Source organism: Alligator sinensis, unplaced genomic scaffold, assembly GCF_000455745.1.
Source record: "Alligator sinensis unplaced genomic scaffold, ASM45574v1 scaffold607_1, whole genome shotgun sequence".
Lineage (NCBI taxonomy): Eukaryota > Metazoa > Chordata > Crocodylia > Alligatoridae > Alligator > Alligator sinensis.
The window spans coordinates 3127690-3149165 of NW_005841935.1; the positions used below are offsets into that span (position 1 = coordinate 3127690).

The 21476-nt window shown below is 45.0% G+C and overlaps 1 protein-coding gene across 5 annotated transcripts in view; it reads left to right on the plus strand.

Annotated features, from left to right (window-relative positions):
• Positions 1 to 21476, plus strand: part of LOC102370379 (metalloprotease TIKI1-like) — a 197815-nt gene that overhangs the window by 133359 nt on the left and 42980 nt on the right. For all 5 annotated transcript variants that reach the window (XM_006019672.3, XM_006019676.3, XM_006019673.3 and 2 more), the window contains 2 exons: positions 5529 to 5675; positions 10551 to 10725. In XM_006019672.3, the coding sequence (XP_006019734.1) occupies positions 5529 to 5675; positions 10551 to 10725 (322 nt within the window). The remainder of the gene's footprint in view (positions 1 to 5528; positions 5676 to 10550; positions 10726 to 21476) is intronic.

Below are 21476 nucleotides of genomic sequence, written 5' to 3' on the forward strand. Positions count from 1 at the left end.
CTGAATTCTTGCCCTTGAATTAAACATCTATCTTCTAGGCCCAAAATGTTACTGCAACAGAAAGAAACACAGCTTCCTTTTACAACCTATTCTCTGTGCTAGCTGAGTTGTGATCTCTGATGTTGTGTTGGAGGACCAACAAATGTCATTGCACTATTTTATGTCAGAGGCTGTAAGTATTTTTAGAGAGACCTACAGCTATGCAAATAGTGAGGAGATGTAACTCATTAAGGAAAAGCAGTTGTCTAGGAAATGGATATTCTTTCAACTCCTGTACTTTTGTCAGATCTTGCTCTTACTTCCCAGCACTGAGCTTGGTCCGGCTGAGCGCAGTCTACTTGCACTGACATCAGCAAAGATGCTGAGAGCACTTGGCACTTCACACAACTGGCAGGAGTTGTAACTGCCAGTGCTGTAACTAAGTAACTCACAGTGTAGGCTCAGAAGTGATTCTTTCTGGAATTCTATCTGAAATGGTCTTCAGGGCATTGGCGATGCATAGGGGGTGAGCGTGGGTGCATGTGCACCCCCTGAAATTGGCCATGCATGCCCTGGAAGCGCCAGCCGCGAAACCGGAAGTGCCGGTGGAAGTGCACTTGTGGTTTTGCCAGTTTCGCCGCTGGTGGTTCCACGCTCTACAATTGACTGTGGGAACCCTCCTACCCCCACCCCCTGGTCGGCAATCTGGTGCCCCCCCCCCCAGTCTCGGGAGGCACATATGCTTCAGGGTGTAGGTTAAATGGGTGCCACAAAAATGCAAGTGTGTTGCTTCCTGAAGAGTCAGAATTGGGTGAAAAAGTATTTTCATCCTTCAACCCAAACAGTGCCATCAAAACCTCCAACTAGAACATCAGTTTTTAGTGTCTTCTAAAGCCTGACTGCCAGGCTGAAAAGAAACAGAAGCTGAGATTTTCATAGGGATTTGAACACACGGTTTTCATTTAATTTTGGGGGAATTCAGCAAGAGAGTCTTTGTAGATGACTTTGAACATTCTGGAGCATTAAATATTCCTGTGGCAGAAATATTACATACCTGATTCTGATGGCAAAAGGGCTTTTCTCTCCTCCTGGGGTTTGAGCCATCTAGTTGCCATCTCTGAATCTCCAGTAGAACTTTGCTCAGCTGCACACCCTGAGGCTGAACTGCTTCTATCTCTCAGCAAAGACCAGAGTAGCCAACAGCTGCAGTGAGGTCTCTCACTCCAAAGGCTTCTTGATGGTCTTCTCAATGTTCTATAGTAGATCTGAAGACTAAAGCCTTTATTTTGATAACTAGAATTTAGCCTTAAAGTGCCTCTTTATGGCTCATTTCCCTTGCTGTATGCTTGCGGTTGTATCTATCCATCATCTCACTTATTTCCAAAGTTTAATAAGCCCAAGTTTTACAGCAGAAGAGTTCTGCCATTGTAACTGTACAGGTAAACCCTCCAAATAGAGGTACAGATTATACCAGTAAGAGAGCACTTTTGTCAGGGTAGCTTTTCTCATTTCCCCAAAAGAAATAAGATGTCCTGGTATGCAGGCCTCTGCCTGTATATCTCTATCTAACTTAGGGCTGTTGTAGGCATAGCTGACCTAGCTGTACCCACAAAACTTTTCCCTGTGGATTTGGTCTCAATGGGCTCCCTTCAGTCATTCTGTCATTAGAGCTTGCCTGAATGGGAAATTAAGACAACCTAATCAAAAGTGTGATTTCAAAATATGTTAATTTAAAAGTAGGGATGCCTAAGAGGATGTTCTCATTCTGAGGTAAAGTGGCCATAGTTTGCCATAGCTTAATTTTCTTTCAAAGTAAACTAATATGCTTTACATTTAGGTTTTTTAATTTAGTTCAGCTTAACTTTCATAATCATCCCCATGTAGATACTACCTTCACTGAAATGTTGCTGAATTTTGAAAAAAGAACCCACGCAGGTTAGAAAAATGTGGGCTTTATCTTTAATTTACTTGTGTCCTCCTGATATTGAAGAAAGGGTGATTACAGATCTCCCCTCCAAAAAAACCCTGTGTCATACCAACACTGTCCTACAAATAGCATTGTGGCTGGCACCAGTCTCCTGTAAGGCAGGTGCTTAAGATGGGGAAGAACAAACCAATTCTTTTTCTACTCTCCTAGAGTCTTGAAATCTAGGGCAGGCAGAGCGGGAACATCTTTGAATTTTCCAACCTATGTCTCCAGGCCATAACAGTTTATAAGAACAATATTGATTTGTTCTGTGAGGTGCTGATGGTGCTTGTGGACTCTGTTTTGCACCAGTAGTACATGGTTTAATAATGCTGGATAAAGACCTTTTAAATTAAAAAGGGTGCGGCATGCATGGCTGCGTACCTGTGATGCAATACATTTATGCTCAGATCATCACACAGTATGTACAGTCTCATGTTTATAAAGCATCAAGGTTAGATCTTTTAAATACTCAAGTCAGGGAACTGGAAAAATTCTTGCTGAGTAAAATTAGCTTACCACCTTGCAGCCCCTGGCTATGTGATGGAATATATAGCATTAATGTGTGTTAATTTCTCATTGCTGAAAAGCAGCTATGGCCCTAGATCCTTTTTACAGTACTTGAAATAAACAGGAAGCAAGAATAAATTCCACAAAACACACAATAACTTGCTCAAAGCTATCTATACTTGAATAACAGTCTTCAGAATAATTAGTATATGTACCCCTCACCTCTAGCCAGGCACAGCTTTCAACTCACTGGGTGTGTCTACACGTGCATTTACACTGGCTTAAATTTACTGCACAGTAAATTAAAGCCTATAAATGCTGTGTGTGGACTGACTTGGGACCAAAGTTAGTCCCAAGTCAGTCCACACACAGTGTTACTGTGCAATAAGGTGTCTACATGTGCGTTACTGCACAGTAACTAATTGGGCATAAATTTGATACCTGCATGATGCAGGTATCAAATTTAAGGTAAAAATGGTGTAAGTTGCCATATTTACTGTGCAGTACAGGTGTGCACATGTAGACACACATCCACACTGCACAGTAATTTTGGTTTCTGTGCAGTAAATGCACAGGTATAGACGCGCCCACTGCTTCCTCAACATCAAGAGAGAGGTGAGCTTTGCAGCATGTCCCTAAAGGCTAACAGTTTCTAGCTGCTCACATTCCACATATCCATTTGGAATTGAAGATACCTCATGAGGAAATATCCTGTAGCCAGAGCCGCTGTCTTTCAGTGAGGGGTGTGTTAGCCTGAGCACCTCTGCTAACTGTGAGAAAAGGGAGTTAAAAGGCTCTCAGATTCTAGGATCCAGCACAGGGATACAGAGCTTTTTTCTTGATTCCTCAGGTCACAATGATTGGGTCTAGGGCTTGAGTGCATCTCTGAGGCAGAGGAACTGGGTTAAAGACCTGGCAGAGGAATCTCATGGAATAGCCAAACTTAAAAGGAAGCTTAGGCCAGAGTTTATTTTGCCTTGTTTATGGTAAATTTAAAACTTATCCTGTGCTCTGTTCAGAACTGATAAGTCTGTCTGGCTTAACTAAAGTGTCTTTTAGATAACCTGATGCCAACTGGATCAAAAGCAGCATCTAAAATTCCACCCAGAAACTCAGTGCAGCAAATGCAGACTACTGAGTACAGGCATTATGGGTGTTTTTACACATACTCCAGGGGTAGGGGGACACTTTAATTAAAGCAGCTCCGCAAGCTGCTTTAATTAAAGTGCCTGGAGCATCTCGTGTATCAGCGTCCTTGCACTTCAAAAGGGCAGCTGGAGCACTTTATCTAAAGCTTGTTAAATGAGCTTTAGTTAAAGCTCCCCCACCGCCATTTTGAAGCGTGGGGACACTGATATATGAGATGTGGAAGCTGGCTAGAGCATGGTAATTTCCACACTCCAGCAGATTCAATTAATCATCAGAGCAGCTTCCTGGCTCCTGTATAAGCACCCTATATGCTCTTTAAGACCCAGTTCAGCAAAACATCCCTATTCAGGATGCCTCTTAAGAATATAATTAAATCCCATTGAGGTTATGGCATTGAGTAGGAGTTTCCAATAGGATGTAAGTGAAGCACATGCAATTCTAGTACCCCTCCTTTCCTATAGAGAACACTTGAGTGCCAGAAGAGCAGTTGCCCAAAACTACTCTATGGGCCTTTCATGTTCATGGGTCAGATTGAGGTTACCTTTTCACAGACATGTGAGTAGCCTAGAAGTCGCTCCCCCTATAGCAGCCATGCAAGAGACAGCCAGAATGCCAGTCCTCTGTGCCAGATCTTGAAGGGACCTGGAGGCCAATGTTGTTTTGTTATACAAAGAGGAAAGGATAGGTCTGGAAAGCCTGAGCAGTGGGTGAAGGTTGGAGAGTTCTGCTATACAGATCTTTTGTCTCCACAACTTAAGTTAGGGGATGCAGAGACTATTCCAACTGTTGGGTTGGAATAGGCCTCTGTGAACCATAAGTAAGGGTGTGGGCCAAAGGCAGGGGCAGGGGTAGTTCTCCTTTCACTGTGCCCAGATGTCAACACCCAATGAGCATTAGGAGGCAGCTATCATAGCCAGCAGCCAGTCCTCCTGCTGGCTTACTGAAGGTGAGCACTGGGGAGAGGCTCTGATTATTTTGAATAGCTGTACACTGATTTTTCCATTTACTCACCTGGGATGCCACCCCCAGAACACTGTCTTAGGAAGCCCACAACAAACATGGCATCTTTGGCTTAATGACATCAGCCTTCATCACTGAACCCAAGATATTCAATATTCTTTGGAAAAAATGATAGGGAACAGGGAAGAGGCAAATCCTCCCTCCAGAAGGAGGAGGAAAAGCTGGGGTTAAATGGTAGAAGCTGGCAGAAGGGAAGATCAGACTTGAGCAGGCATGTTTGTTGTGAGCATGTGGATAGGGAGATTTGAGGGCAGTAGCTCATCTGAATGCAGGGATTTATGAGAGAAAGAGAGAGAAATGAAGAGGGGAGCATATGTTAGAGTATTAGCAGTAACTTGATTGTCAGATACAGTATCTGGGCTGAAACTTTGTCCCAGGTAGATAACAAAATCCAAAACATTTGGCTTCCCAGTTGCTTTCCAGTAAATATCTCCATCTTCAAATTTATTAATTTACTATATGGCTGTTGCCTAGTGGAAAGAGGACATTCCAAATATCTCTTAACTCTTAGGGTTAGGATGGGTGAGAACCTCAGGGACTCAGTGAAGTCATGGTTTTGCTGTAGCACTGGGCTGCCTGTCACCTTTTAGCTGGAATGCGAGGTGAGACAGCCAGGGTGCCAGTGTAAAGGGTTGATTCTAAGGAGTGACATGTGAAATTAGATACATTTCCACAGCTAGCTAGTCTATGTGTAGGTGCTATGTGTACCAGGGATCCCATCATTTCTGATGTTTTAGTAGCTTTAGGGTTGGGTTAATGAAGTGTATGGATTATTGCAGCAGCAAGGAATGGGAGCAGAATGAAGAGTCTTGTGCATATGTATCTTTTCAACCAGAGAGTGAAGGAACTCATAAGGAACTCTGTCTTTTCCTCCTTCTCTCCTTCCCTTCCCCTGCTCCCTCAGGTGATCTTTGCTTTGAATCAGACTCTCTTGCAGCAGGAGAGCCTTCGAGCAGGCAGTCTCCAGATCCCCTATACGACAGAGGACCTTATCAAGCATTACAACTGTGGGGACCTCAACTCCATCATCTTCAGCCATGACACTTCTCAAGTGAGTCTTGCCACTGCCATCCCTTGCACTTTACCCAGGGAATGCCCTCATTTAAACTTCTCCCTCCCCATTAGGTTAGTGTCCATCAAAGGACAGAGTTGCTTTAGCTCCTGCGAGGCCTCAAGTACTGTTATCCAAAAGTGGAATCGCTTTACATTTTGCCAGCAAGAAGCCTGATTTTTTGTTTCAGACTATTTTGCCTGCCTCCTAGTTCCCTGATGTGGATTTTGGGGGGTTGGTGCCTTTTAGTTTTAACCTTTTCTTCAGTTCCATATGAAAAAAGTTAAATGTTTTCCCAAAGAGTAAAGCCAGTCTGAGCATATGCTAGTTAATATTGCAGTGACAGAGTGCAGCAACATTGGGAATTCTGGTATGCAAGGGGTTAACATGGGCTTTTGCTGGGATAGACGGTGCTCTGAGAGTGACTGCTATGATGGCAAGAGGCCTGTGTGAAGACTAGCTTCCACATCCCGGTTCTGTGGTTTGGGTAGACCTCCCAGTCTGTGTCTGTGTGTTGTGTCTGTTTTATACCTCCAGAGCTTGGTCCCTGTGGAATCCACCATTGCTGCTCAACTGCCACTTAATTTCACTGTAGTTATTTATCTCTTGGCATTGTGCCCCCTTCAGCCCAGCATTCGCTTGTCCTTTCCATCCTGCTGGTATACCAATTGCCAAGGAGAAGATAATCTGGTTGTGAGGGTTTTTAACTCTATGTGGGTACAATGTCACGCAGATGGGAAGGTGAGACAGGGAGAGTTAACAGGTAGCACATCAAAGCTCTTATTGACTCAAAGGGCAGTGGTGGCCCCCAGCACCTGGGAAATTCAGGTCGCATACAACTTGCACAAGATCACCGACCAAATTGTTGTTTTTGATAATCCCACTGCAGATCTAGAGAAACATCACTGGAGTATCTTGGCACAGCACATACCTCACTGGGCAATTCAGCAGCCCACCTCAGGCAGAGCCTAGGCTGATTGCTGATCTCTTTTACACTTACTGGGACCAGAACCTGTGTTATTTCATATACAGTCTGCTGCTCTGATTCGTAGCTCAAACTCCCTTTCTTTAAATAAGCCATCTGCACACTTTGGCCAAGATTTTGAATTAGCTGACTAAAGGGGCTGCTTTTCTATACCTGTATCCACATTAAGTTCCAGCTGCCATACCCCAACGTACCATATGTAGATACTGGCTTTCCCTTTTAGACAAAGTGTATTTGTTTTGAGAGTAAAGTACTGAAAGTTATTTCTTTGTTTTCTTAGGGACCCTCTGGAATTAGGCTGTTTTAGGGATAAGGTAGTTTAGTGCCAATGAAGAGCAGATACAGGCTGTTTTGTGTATACAGTGACATGTGTGACCCTGTCTTTGACACCTGTGTACTAGTGGTCAAATTGTTTACAAACTTTTTAATTTTCTTCATTGCTGAAGTGGGGGTAGCAGTTGCTTGCCTACAAGTTGTAATTTATGGACTTGCTACTTGATATTCATATCCTCTGTGCCACAGCAGTGCAGACTCTCCTTACGATTTTGTTTGCATCAGCCCCTAGGCTCAGGACAGGGCACGCTTTGCTTTCTTGTTCATAGGCAGATTATTTTGCAGGAGTCTCAAGAGAGGAAAGGTGACAGCCTAAAACCAGCCTGAATTATATTTGGAGTATATCAGGACAGAGGAAGGGAGAATAATTAGGAAATTAGGAGAGCTTATGGCCAGGCCTAAAACATTCTTGTACTGGCATAACCATTTCTATTATGGGTTATGGTTCATAGTACAAACCTTAGTTATACCAGTATATACTGTACTCGGTTATATCACAATAGCTATTCCCCTTCTCATTTGGTAACAGCAACACAGGAATAAAATGTGTCTTTATACCTACAGAACCTGTAGGCATGTTAGGAAGTTTGAACTGCTGTAATATACTGGTGTAGCTAAGGTGTTACAGCTTTCTAATATTGAGAAGGCATAAATAGGTGAATTGGTTTAAAACTAAGAGAAGATTTAAGGTATCAGGACAGCAGGCCTCTGACTATACCTCAGTGTATGGGAGGTTCTGCCCAGTGATTCATATACATCAGCAAAGATGAGTGTTAGTCTCACAGATCTAAGCCAGAGCTCACTGAAGCAACGTATTGCTCACCAATCTGGACATTCCTCTCTAGGGTAGAGCATGTTGTTAACTAAGGTGCACTGTGGGGCTGAAAAAACTGTTGCTTTAGCCCTGCTTGACTGGCTGTCTGCTTTGCGCTTGCTCCTCCTTGTCTGTTCGTGACACTGTGCCTCTCAGCACAGCCTTGCATTGCATATAGAAGTAGCCAGGGAGAGAGATGGCAGCAGTGATTATGTTAAGGAACAGTGCTTAGTGCTTTTTATCCCTATATCTTAAAGTGCTTCACAAGAGAGGTCATGATTATGATCCCCATCATATAAGTTATATGATATAGAAACCTGATCTTGCTTGTAATCCCAAGAAGAAAATTGCCCTATTGATAAAGCATCATGTTTTTGCATGGCAAGATGCCTTGTACCTATGTCAGTCTCATTTCTCCCCCATGTAATAGTCTCCATTAGTGTCAGGGTAAATATGACAGCTAGCTCAAATAATGACACTCCTGCGACAATAACATCTTAAGGCTTTAAGGCTGGGCTTCTCAGCTTGTTGGATGTCACTGAGAACCTGGCCACTAGCCACCCCCCCCTGTTGCTTGTAACCAACAAAGTAAAATGCCAAGTTGTGTGGGTCTTGAGACCCCATTGGTGTCACTAGGAGCAAGCCAGTGTTCTGTCCTTCTTCCTCTCTTTGCTGTAGGTCCTCTTCTCTCCATGCTCTCACGACCCTCAAACTGTGTCTAGGCAGAAAACTTAACATGCTCCAGGGTGGCATCTTTAAGCAGGCTATGCTGTTTTGGACAAGCTGTTTCATAAACTTGGAAGCAGTGTGGCAACATCACTTTAGGCTAATGAATATGGGAGCAAGTCAACTGGCTTTGTCACTCTGTAGTTAGCTCACCCCAAGTATGGCTATCCTGTTTCCAGTATAGGAAGCAGCCTCCCAGAGCAGTGTAACATGCTTCAGGCTTTTTTTTTTTTTTTTTGGAGCATGGCCAGTTTATCGTATGAATGTGGCCGCAAGTGGCTCCAGCGTGCTCTTCCGCTCCTGGGGTTCTGAAACAGGGCACTGTGATAGGTGAACAGAGATGCCCCAATTATAGCTTTTGCCCTCTGGCTCCCAGTTCCACCCTTCTAGACTCAGGCAGTCCTGACATCTTTTAACTGTCCCATCAGTGTTAGTACCTGCATCCAGATTTGCGGGGGTGTGGAGGAATGGGGTTGCCATGACTCCAGTCCGACATTCCTTTGTGTTAGCAAAGGGTTATGAGAGTATGTGGATTGAAACAAGTAATTACAGGTGGCTTTTGGCCATAGTGAAGGGAGAAGGTTGGGGCCCAAAGTTTTAAAAGACCATTCTGAAGTCATAAGAACAGGGGGTGAAAAATGTTGCATGTCAAGCTGGTTGAAAGGCAGGTACATTTTTATTTTTTCACAAAATAATTGTGTGTATTTTGTTTTGGAAAAATGTTGGAATATATTTGACCACCTGAAATAGCAGGATTAGTCTTCTGTATCAGCCAGAGGGGTGTTTTGAACTGCAGTCAAACATCTCATGAAACATTGTCAGAATGATTTTAACCTTGCAATACCCAGGGTAGTTTCAGCAGAAAGTACATAGCCAAAGATCAAGTCAAAGGTGTGCTCAGGCCTAATGGCTCATCAAGCAAGAATGGTTAGGGATGCCTACAAATATTCAGGGCCCTGCTCTGATTCATGATGCTTTACATAAAACACGGCAGCACAGACCTGCAGGCATTGGCGATGCACCCCCTGCGATTGGCCATGCACCCCCTGGAAGCACCAGTTGCGAATGGAAGTGCACTTCCGGTTTCACTGCTGTCTCAGCGATCAGCTGCTGGGGGACCCCTGGTTGGCAATCAGCTGCTGGGACTCTCCCCTCCCATTGGCAATTAGCCATTGGGGGACCTCCGCCCCCTCGGGAGGCACCAGTCGCCCATGCCTGCAGGCTACTTTGAATGTCCAGAGCTGAGGAGGGGGTGGGATGGAATGGAGCCCCCTCCCCCCAGCTACCCTGGCTGGGATATTGCGGGGAGCCAGGCTGGGCCTGCAAGGCAAGGGAGCTCTGTTTCACCCCGCCCCCTCCTCAGCTCTGGCCATTCAAAAGGAGCTGACAGCAGTCCCCTGCCTCCTCTCCTCCCCCATGCATGAAAAATTAACCCTGGAAGGAACATAAATACCCCAAGTCACTCTGCTTTAGAGCACCTTAATCTAATACTTAATTTGACTAGGGTTAATTTTTCGTGCCATTGGCCATTTAAAAAGTGCTCTGCAGCTGTGCGTGTGTATTAAGTCACAGCTGTAGAGCACTTTCAAGGGCCCAATTGCATGAAAAATGTCACTTGTGTAAGCACCCTAAGACATTCCCATTTCGGTAGCCAGTGACACACATCAAAGCATTGCATCTGCCTACCTTTAACTCCCCAACCCCTGAATGGCCAAATTCCCATTTACAGCTAGGTCAATTGGGGACAGCCTTTGGCATACCTCCAGAGTGATGACTTGCACTCATGAATCTTTAACTGCTCTGCCACTGTCCCTGGATTCTCTTTTTCCATACATGCAAGTTCAAGAGCTGTTGTGCAACAGCAGTTGTTTTCACTGCATTGAAACAAAGTTAGTTGGTTGGGCTGTCAAAAGTCCCATGCACATGAATAGAATTTCAATGGCTGGGCTTTAGAGTCTCAGTCTCACTTAAATATGCATAAAATTGCTTCCTTCAAAACTTTTTCTTTCTTGACTAGGTCCCCAATTTCATTAACGCCACGCTGCCTCCTCATGAGCGCATTACTGCCCAAGAGATAGATGATTACTTCCGCCAGGAGCTCATCTACAAGCGGAATGAGCGGATGGGGAAGAGGGTGAAGGACCTGCTGGAGGAGTACCCTGACAAAAGTTTCTTCTTTGCTTTTGGAGCCGGTATGTGCCAGGGAAGTTCCCGGATTTGATTTCATTCTACCTGCAGGTTTTAAAATTCTTCACACTAAGGCCTCAAACCCTGCAATGAACCCACACAAGGAAGGATCAGACTCTTTAAAGGTGCTACATGCCCTCCTCATTTTGTTGGTGTTCCCACTGCAGATATCCACCAGTACAACTATGTCAGTCATTGATTCAAACACCATGGTCCCTAACTGACATCACTATAGTATAAGAAGACACTAGCACAGACTTGGTCATATTGGGGAAAACTCTACTTTTACCTCTGTCCATAGGGATGGGGATCTTTCTCTCCACTGGTTCTTTGTACCAGAAATGTTTTTCCAGTATATTGTACTGGGATTCCTATAGCAAGAAACCATTTGTAATGTGGTCCTTGATACAAGGCATTCATTCATGTTAAAAATAAATGAGAATTACCTCCAGCAAGAGAGATTTGCTGAAGGTGCTTTTAAATGTTAGTGTCTTTTGCTGGCTTAGTTTGGAAGAGCTCATGGCCAATGAAGTATCTAGCTCAGTTATTCATTTGGATTCCAGTGTACTGCAAGGTTTTCAGAAGGGTCCATTGCAGCATGTGCTACACACTAACCTAAGGAACAGTCTGAAGGGGAACAAAGACACAGTGAGGGGAGGTGACAAGCCCCATGGCACACTATAAATTAGTGCACCAGTCAGAGATAATACCCAGGACTCCCAAACTCAGACCTCTGACAGCACTGTTTGTGATCCATTATGGTCACTGAAGAGGGAAGTAGAACTAAAACCGTACTCTGAGATGCACATGATGCCTTCATCTCAGCAGTGGTTGTTGCTTTAGCAATAGGGGAGGATCTAGATTAGGAAAGGGAAATATTTACTTGATACACTGTAAAAGCAGTTGTATTCATTATAATGAGAAATCCTGGCACAGGCAGCTTAGCTCTAGTTACAAGCTATCAGCTTAGCATAACAAGGAGCCATCTCACCAGTGAGGAGGAATGGAAGGTAACTGATGGTATCTGTTCAGGCATGCATTAAAGTTTTACACATGCCTTCCATTTACACTGCACACCACTGTGCCCAGCTCTCCATCACAGAGAAGGGTTAATCAGACATAGGTTGTTTGGATCAGGTCATGGTTGCTTGTGACACCTACAGGCTTTGACTCTGTTCAGCCTCACCAGTGTAAACTAGAGGCCAGCACGATTCTGTAAATTCATGTCCTGTCAAATGATTCCCTGATGGGTTAACATTCTGGATCATCAAGACTGTGGTTGGGAAATGAATGCCAACCCCACCAGAAACACACAATGAGAAAAACCAGTTACAGCTGCACATTACTTCAGCAATTGTGGTGCAACTGAACACGAACTATACCCTGTTCCAGTTCAGATGAGCTGACAATCCTGCTCCCTCCTCCCTCCCCACAAACAATTGTTCATACAATGAAATGGGCAGGAATAAATCATACATGTAAAGATGCTTTCCTGTTATTTTCCTCCCCTTTTGTTATTTTTCTCTCAATCTGTCTGCCACTGTACTCCTCAGACTGTTGTCTGTGGTTCCCTTCATTCTCTCCACCACTCATCACCCTCTGTCACCTGGCTCCCTCTTGCTTCCCCTGTGGTCCTAAAACCTTTCCTGGCCATTCTTGAACCCATGACTTCATTTTACCTCTTCTCTCTGCTTCACTGTTCCTTTTTTTCTCTTTCTCCATTGCCTCCTTCACTCTCTCCCATTTCACGCTCTCTTCTCCTCCAGTCCCCTTTATGTCCAACTGCCTGAGAAGAGTTAATGTCTACAAGGGACACTGCAAACAATCTCAGCACTGCTCCTGCTGCTTATTGGCTTTTGGAGCTGCAGACCACAGCACAGGCCTTGCTAGTTTGTAAGTGGCCTGGGGGATGTAGTCTGCTGTCTCCAAATGTTCTCCCACTAGGAAAATCTCTTGCTTCCCATGCATAGATCACACCTTTCTTGCATTTTCCCATCATTCTTTCTGCACCTTTCCTGGTGCAAACTCCAGAGTGATTCACATAATTTCCTTTTCTTCCTCAGGAATTTTTAGATAGGGTGGCCATACATACCAGTTTGGCCAGGACCCTCCAGGATTCCATAGCCTGATCCCAGCTTGTTGGTCAAAAGTCCCAGGTCAGAGTCTGGCAGAGAGGTGGAGCAGCATGGCATGCCAGGTAGGAGTCCAGGCAGGTGATGCTGATCCTGTGTGGGAGCAAGGCGGGAGGGCGGGTGGACTGGAGTAGGAGTCACTCCGCCCGCACGTGGCATGTCCTTGCAGTGCCTGCCCGCATGCCTGCCTGGTGCACCATGCCATTCCACCTTCCTGCTGGACTCTGGCCTGGGCCTTTTGACTGGGACTGGTCTATGGAGTCCTGGAGTGTCCTGGCCAAACCGGGATGTATGGTCACCTTACCTTTAAAACTCTTTCTTAAAACACCATCTCCATGCAGATACCAGTTTAGAAAGTGCCCCATTCTACTGTCTTTGATCGCCACCTCTCTGGCCACCATTATCACAGTATTCGCTGAACTATGCTTGATAACATTATTGCATGAAATGCAGAAAGCAGTTCATGTAACTCTGGGTATTTGCCTAATATTCCCTGGGTCCATTGAGCATGCTCCAAATGTTGATCTTCACAATTGCCCTGCAGTTTATCTCAGCACTTGTTGTATTCAGGCTCTTTTGTTAGTAAGTGATGCATGTTGAAGGTTTATTTTGATAATAGAAAGCTGAGGAAGATCATGGGAGCTGTCTTGAATTTCAGTGTTTTCAAGTTTGCTGCATTACTTGAGTATTTTCCTCGGTTCTTGTTCTAGTACACAGAAATATGCTGGGTATTCCAATAATTGAGGAAGGTCTGGCCCCTGCACAAGCAAAGGTCCTAAATAGATAAGGAGGAAAGCTTAATCTTCTTTAGTGTTAAACAGGCTTTTGGTAAAAGAAATAGTTTCATCCTTGACTTTCTTCTAAAAAAGCTTTGGTGAGTGTAGGGAGGAGGTGTTACAAACATTCCTTCCTTCCACTTTTCTTTGTATTTTTAATAAAAAAATAACTTTAGCAAATTTGAAAAGATTGATGGACTTTGTGGCTTTCAAGAAATTCAAATGGGGTTTAGCGCTGTATTATATGTTTGTGCTCTATTGTAGATGTTGTGTGTATATAAAACTAGATTAATGCAATGTTATCCTTGAAATGTGAAATGCTTAAAAGGTAGGAAATTGATAGCAAATAGTAGAAACTTCGTTTTCTCTCTGCCTTAAAATATCCTCTCACCTTGTATTACAATACGTGTTGTATTAACTGACTTTTTCACGGTATGGGCTTTGATCCAAGGTCAAGACACCTAGTCTGGAGTTTTCTTTGACTTCAAGGGGAACATTAGCTGAACACTTTAACATTAGCTGATCTCAGTTTAGGGTGACAGCTGTAAACTCCGATTTCTTACACTGAGTTTTGTGCAGTAAGTTGCAGTATAGCAGGTTCCACCTTCAGATCTAGCTTATTTTATAGATTTCACTGAAGTTCCGAAAACACACACACACACACACACACACACACACACACACACACACACACACACGCGCATGCGTGCATGCACACACACTTCCAATATATTCTGTTGAAAGTAAGTTGTGGGGGGGTTGGTTCTGGAACTGTGTGCAACTATGGGATCAGTTTTGTTCAAAACTGGGTTAAAATGAAGAACCATGTGAATGTAAAAGCAAACAAAACAAACAACCCAGTTGAGCAGTTTTTGATGAAATGTTCCAATGAGTTTGGCTTCTGGCCTGGACACAAATCTGGGAAGTTTCAACCCAAGAGAAAATATGTTTGAAAACATTCTAGGCAACATAAAAAGAAATGTTATAATGTCAGTGGCATACTTAGTAGCTACAGAAGGCACTCTTGTTCCTGCTAGAAATCTGAGCAGTGCTTTCTGCAGTGTCATGGTGGATGAGAAGCTGGACCTCATATTTGTTGTATACACAAGAATCTTGTACAGTGAAGCCAGAATTTTAATCTTTCAAAATTGGATTCTTCTGTTTTCTTATTTTTGTATTAATTTTGAGTTAGACTGCATTTCAGCTTGAGGCAGCTACAGCATTTGTGACCCATATGCTCAGTTTTAATGGCATAATAATTCATTTGAAGTATGGACAGTTAGCAAAATAGGTTTATGGGACAGAACTGTGCCCCACGGGTGGTGGTGCCCCCTGATGTCTGTGCAGCTCCTGCTCCACTTGGCTCCCCAGGGTACTCTTTCTTTTCCTGTCGCCTGTCATGCCTTGATAGAATTATTTTCTGTTGTAGAAGGGAGACTGCCCCAGGGTCCCTGAGCAAGCCTTAGCATGCCTTGGCTAGTAATTCCTGCCTGTACCCAACTGGCCCCCTGTCCTGTTCTTCAGTGCCCTCAGTAGAGACTCTTCAGTGCCCCAGGGCACCAGTTACCTTAAGGGCTATTTCTGGACTCCTTCTGACCCTGCAGCCATGCCCATGCCTCACAGATATTACTCTAGAGCAAGGGTTGTCAACCAGGGGTACGCATACCTCCGGGGGTACTTGGGAAGGCCCTAGGGGGTACGTACAGGCAGGCAGGGATGGAGCGCTGCCCGTCCTGCGCTGCCGCCTCCCAGGAGCAGGGCCGGGGGGCACCAAAGGCAGCGGCTCCCCTCTGCGGGCTGCACAGGCACCACCTGGCTGGCTGGACACGGGGGAGGGCGGGAAGCTTGCATGCGGGGGCCACCGCCGACACCCACCACCCTATGCTACCACCACTCCACATCTAGCCATGCGCCAGCCCCACTCCTGCTCTGTCCGGCTACCTGGGGTACACTTATTAAAAAAGGTTGAAAACCCCCTGCTCTAGAGAGCCACATACCAGCTTAGTATGGGCTTCCGCTCTCTTAATTTTAACCTGCTGGTTATTCTTTCTGTTGGTTGCCCACTTCATCTGATCTGGCATCTGATTCTCTGCTTGGGCCCTTGGCGCTTGGCTCATCTCACTCTGCTTGAGGCTCAGGCCTTTGGTCCTCTCAGCTAGAGCCTGTCCCTTTCTCCCTGTTGGGTCTCAGGCCCTGGTCCTTTTGGCTAAAGCCTGCTCCTGAAAGGGCTGAAAATCTGAAGTGCCTCTGTGGTCTCTTGTCCTCCCATTCAGCTACAAACTAGTCCTTTGGTCCTTAATCAGAACATAAATGCAAGCCCACTGGCTGTGTAACTAAAAACCTCTCCTCATGCTGGGTCAGTAAGTTTCTTGCAGGCTATAAGTCCCCCTTAGATCTGTACTTCCATCTCTTAGGGACAGCCTGGGTGCCAGTCAGTCCCTTTCTGCAGCCATCTTACTCAGGAGCTCCTCTCTCTGCTGCCTGCAGGAGCAGACTGCTTGCTGTGGCTCAGGTCCTGGGTTTATATGTCTCAAAGCCCCTACCCCTTTCTATCATGTGGCTCCCCAGCACTTCACAAGAGCTTCCCCTTTAATTATAAGGGCCAGCCTGGACTCCTGCTGCTGCAGCCCCACACAACTCACTTGGTCTGCAAGGGACAGGAGCCCTTTGGCTCCCTGTTACAGTTTGCAAATAGTTTAATTGTGGTGCTTCATTTAACATATCAGGGCTTCTCTACATGAGAATACTGATACAGTTATATTGGCACAATACCATTATTCCAGTATAAGAGTGACTTTTTAAATTTAGTTTGAAGACATTTTCAACTGATTTGTGCTAAATAAATAATGGAAAGGCACTCTTGGAATAAGAGTACTTACCTGGGAGAATGATACTCATTTAATTCATACCTTAGATCATACTACAGTTCAGGAGCTGATAATGAGCTCCCTGATTTCCCCCTCTAATCTGAATAGTTAAGAGATCCAGAGGAGATGCTCAGGAAAACAGCACTTGCCATTGCGAGTAAAACCCAGGTAGAGACAGTCTTCCTCATTCTGGACTGAGTGACTGACTTCAGTGAGAAGCTTTTACTAAGACCTACAGAATTTGGCCCACTGGATTTTTTTAAAGCACTGGTACAATTCTATACTTCTTTTCCCTTTAACTATCTTCTCTCTGTTCTATCCAGAAACAACAAGCATTGTATTATTCTGAAGCTATTCAAGCAGACTAAATATTGGCAAACTGTCATGAAGGCTAAGAAAAGATGGGTTATGGTCCAAATTTCTTAAGTTACATTTTTTTCTAATTACCAAAGAAAATAATGGCTACATTTACTTAGTATTAGCCAGATTTGTATGAATTGAGACCTCCAGGGTTTGCCTTTTTGCCCAATTTTTTTTTTTTTTTTTGCAGACCTCCCAGAAAGGGAAATTGTTATGAAAAGCCTAATTAGCTAATGTCAGAATTAATTCAGCAAGCTTAGAAACTTTACATCTCAAAGCTCTAGGTCATAGCAACCATCCTATTTCTTCCTTCCAGCAGTTTAGTAAACTTAGACTTTTTAAAATTAAAACTAATTCACAGACAATTTACATTTGGCCAGTACCATCTAAGAAACATGTCGTGAATGGAGAGTTTGGAGGTTATTGTAGAACAGGAACTACCATTGGTCAGTTGAAGGGCTCATAGTAAAATATGATAAACTGTAAGAGCAAAGTAACTTGACTTAAAGGAGAAAGAACACACTACCGTTTAAGAGAGTCAGCAGAAAAATGCCCATTACCTTCAAATCAGACCCTATGGCACTTAGAACTTGTGAGAACATCCCTGCTCTGGGCCTAAAGGAAAATCTGTGCAAAGCACTTGTCTCTGTATGGTGTCAATTTTGAACACTAAGCTCTTTGGATAGAAGTCTTGTTTATTCTGTTAGCCCAGGATCTAAGACAGGGATGGACAAAACAAGGCCTGCAGGCTGGATCTGGCCCACTGAAGGATTTTACCCAGTCCTCTCTGGGTCCCTTGGTCCCACCCAGCCCAGGGGCAGCCTGGGCCATGGCAGGATCCACGTGGGCAGGACATTTGACTGGGCAGTTGGGATGGAGCTGTGGGCTGGTGGGGATCGGTGTCTGGGAGTGAGATGGGCAGGTGGGGTGAAGGAGACCCCTGGATCTTGGAGTGGTGACAGTGCAAGGCCTACTGCCCACATGCCCCTGCAACAGGCATGGGTTCTGTGGCAGCCCCAGCCCTGCACTGTCACCACCCTAAGATCCTGGCCCTGGTCCTGGACTCAGTTCCTTGTCTGCCCATGGCTCCATACTGGCTGCATGCCCTGCCCCTGCAGCTCCTGCCCAGTTTCCATGGAGACCCCTTGATCATGGGGCAAAGATAGGGTGGGGCCGGAACTGGGGCAGAGCCCTGGTTCTGTGGGCACGGACATGTGGGGAGTGCATTGCAGCTCTGCCTCAGCCCCACACAGTCACTGCCCTGAGATCCCAGTGTCTCCATGGAGGCCAGCTGGGACTCGTGTGGGCAGGCAGACAGGGTGGGGCTGCAGGCGGGTAGGGGTCTGTGTCTGGCCTGGGCCGGGTTCTTAGGGCAATGACAGTGCAGGACTGGGACCAGGGACAGAGCCATGATCCATTCCCTGCATGCTCCTGCCTGCAGAACCCATGCCTGTTGCAGGGGAATGTGAGCAATGGATCTCGACTCTACCCTGGGCCCTGGCTCTGTGCTGTCACCACCCCATGATTCTGGCCTTGCCCACTTATTCTGCTTCCAAATACTGTTCCCCACCTACCTGCAGCCCCATCCCACGCAGAGAGTTTTAGTGAATTGTTGTGTAGGGGTGGAGGGTGGTGGTGACCCAGCCTGCAACAGCTCAGCAAAGATCCCTATGTGACCCATGGGCCCAAATAATTGCTCATCTATGATCTAAGACAATGGGGTTCCAACCTGATTGACCTCTTAAGTGGTGTTTCTTATTTCTTGTTTTATTATTTGGAAAAAGATGCCATTTAGGGCAAGAAGCTAAAAGAATCTAGTGGATCGGGAAAATTTTAATAGTAGCTGGAATTTCAGCTTCTCACTGAAAGAAATTGAAGTGATCTAACGGAAATATTTGTAACAGTTTATGACCAGGATATACAAGCCACACGAGGTAATTTTTTAAAGCCTAAAGAACATGTAAAGAAATTTTCAATTGTTGCCTAGGCAAAACAGATGCCTGAGTCCACTTGAAAGTCAAGGAAAATTAGGAACGAAGATTGCTTTGGTATTTTGAAATTCTTAACCCCAACCTAAAAGACCTTTGTGATGAAAGAGGCTGAGTGGGCTGAGTTCTAGCCTGCAGTTCTTGTGGTGACTGCTTGGTGGGGGGCTTACTATGAGCATATGTTCATGTAAATAGTTTTATAAGTAGGATACCTTTATGCCCTTTTCACCTCAGGGGCAAGATGGCAATCCAAGCCTGACAGCAGGCCACAGATACTGCTCTCTGATTGCTTCCCCATGACATACTGTTTCATTGTATTGTCTGAATACTGTAGTTTAATAACTGTTTTATTGCGAGGGTGGCTGCATGTACCTGAGGAGAACGAGTGAGGCCCTGAAAGAGCTGGAGGTGGAAAAAGAGAAGTCCCTGGGAAGACAGAGTAGAAAGAAAAGGAATAGTCATAGTGAGGACAGAATAGAGTCCAAGTTAGGACAGAGAGAACTAGAATGCCCCAATAAAAAATGTCTGTTTTCAAGCAGTCTGCTGTGCTTTTTGGAGACATTGGCACTCTGATACCCCTCCTTTTTAAAAGAAGAAGATACCTTCCCTTCCCACAGGTTGACCAAAAAGAAGGCGCTCTCAGAGGTGGGGGTGCTATGAATCACTGGGAAGCCAGGGATTGAGAAGAGCCTGTTCTCAAGGACAGGGGCTTGCCCCTTCAGAAGGGCTAGCTACAGGGGGTTCTTCTCAGGAGAGGGAGACCAAATAAGGCTGTTTCTTGGGGAGTCCTAAGGTGGAGCTTTCCTCTTCCCTTCAAAAGCAGTGTTGATCTATGACACCAGATTTGGAAAGCTAGAGCGCTTGTACACAGCACGAGATTTGCCCTTTAAGGTGCTGCAACTGCGTTTTTGTTTGCACAAGTGGGATTTCCCGCTGCTTTAAAAGTTGTTTTGGCACGTTAGAGTAACGCTGCTGTGGACATAGTTTAGTTTGTGTTGCCACATCTATGGACTCATATGCAAACACAAAGGCACTCAAAGACTTGTAATTACTTTCTTTACCCACCAGGTGGCGCTGCACTATTTCTGTAGTTCAGACTTTTTTCTACTAGGTGCCGCTTTCGATTGCTATTTCTTTTTTTTTTTTTTTTTGGTCCCTGCCCATCTCTCCCTCCCCTGCTCTCACTGCTGAGTGCAGGCAGGGCACTGTGTGGGGGGCATCTCATCTCCTCTGTACTGTACCAGTAGTTAGTACTTACACAGAAAGAAAAAAAATAGAGGAGTAACCCAATACATTGCCAATGCACACTGTGGTGTACTACCCCCTGGTAGTGGTCGTGTCCATACCGCCACCACCACCACCAGCAGTCCTGTATGTGCCCCTCCCAGCCCCCACACCCAGCATGGTGTTCTAAACTGAGGAGCACAGTGGCAGCAGCACCAAAATGGTAAGTGTGCAACTGATGGAGTGTGGCACCTCTTCTTTTTTCCCCTGCAGAAGACTTTTGAGATCAGAAATTGAAAAGAAAGAATGAATGAAAGAAGGAGTACATAACAACAGTACAAGAAATAGAAGAACAGTAAATAATAAGGAAGTAGAATAGAAATAGATATACATAGGTAGCCATAGTAGTCTCAATAGTTATTAGTGTTTAACTAGTGTATATAGTGTATAAGTGAATAGATAGTGTATAAATGATAACTAGTTATAAACAGTGTATAAGTTTAAATAGTGTATATAGTGTATAAATAAATAGTGTATAAATGATAAACAATGTATAAATAGTAAAGAAATAGATACAGGAGTGCAGAGAAGGAAAATTCCAACTACTTTTTTTCTATTTTTCTACTAACTTAATTTCATTTTTTTTTTTAAATAATGACTTGATTTTTCATGAGAATAAATCATGTGAATGCACCAACATTGTAATGTTGAAGTAAAGATTTGAAGTTCATATAGTTCCTTCAGGGTGTGGCATGTGTTTTTTCATAGGCAGATTGGCATGGCAATCTGTGTGGTTTGGTGGTGGGTAGGAAAGATGATGACCGCACCTTAGTGAGGGGATCCCTTGGTTGGGGGTGTTTTGGGGTTGATGGGATTACTGGAAGACAGGGGCAGGGTGGATTGGTATGGGAGGTCCAATGCTTGTGTTACCCCCCAATTCCAACATACAGGGATCCTGGCAAGCCAGACTTCTGAGGGGGCAGCACATTTTGGTAGCTTTCCATGAAAGACTGCCCTCCCACCCCCTACAGAGCACCCCATCCCAAACCCCACAAGAAAAAGAGGCAATACTGCCCCAGTATTGAGAAGCCTTAATGTTTGAAAGAGGGCAGTTAGCAACTTCTCAGGCTATTATGAGCCTATGCTTGGGTTTTGTTTTTTGCATCACCTCCATCCCCCGCCCCCATGGGTCCCCGGCCGTGTGGGCGGGGGGGGGAGGTGTAGCTCATCCCGTTGGCTGTCCTTGCACCACCCACTGGGTCTCCTGCACCCACACCTGCACTCAGGCATGCTGGGCAGTGTGTGGTGGTCGCCGGGTGGGGGGTGGAGTAGGGGGCTTGGGGTCCCTGCTAGGTGGAGGGCAGCTCTCCTGGGCGTGGGGCTCTCTGGGACCCAAGGAATCTTAATCT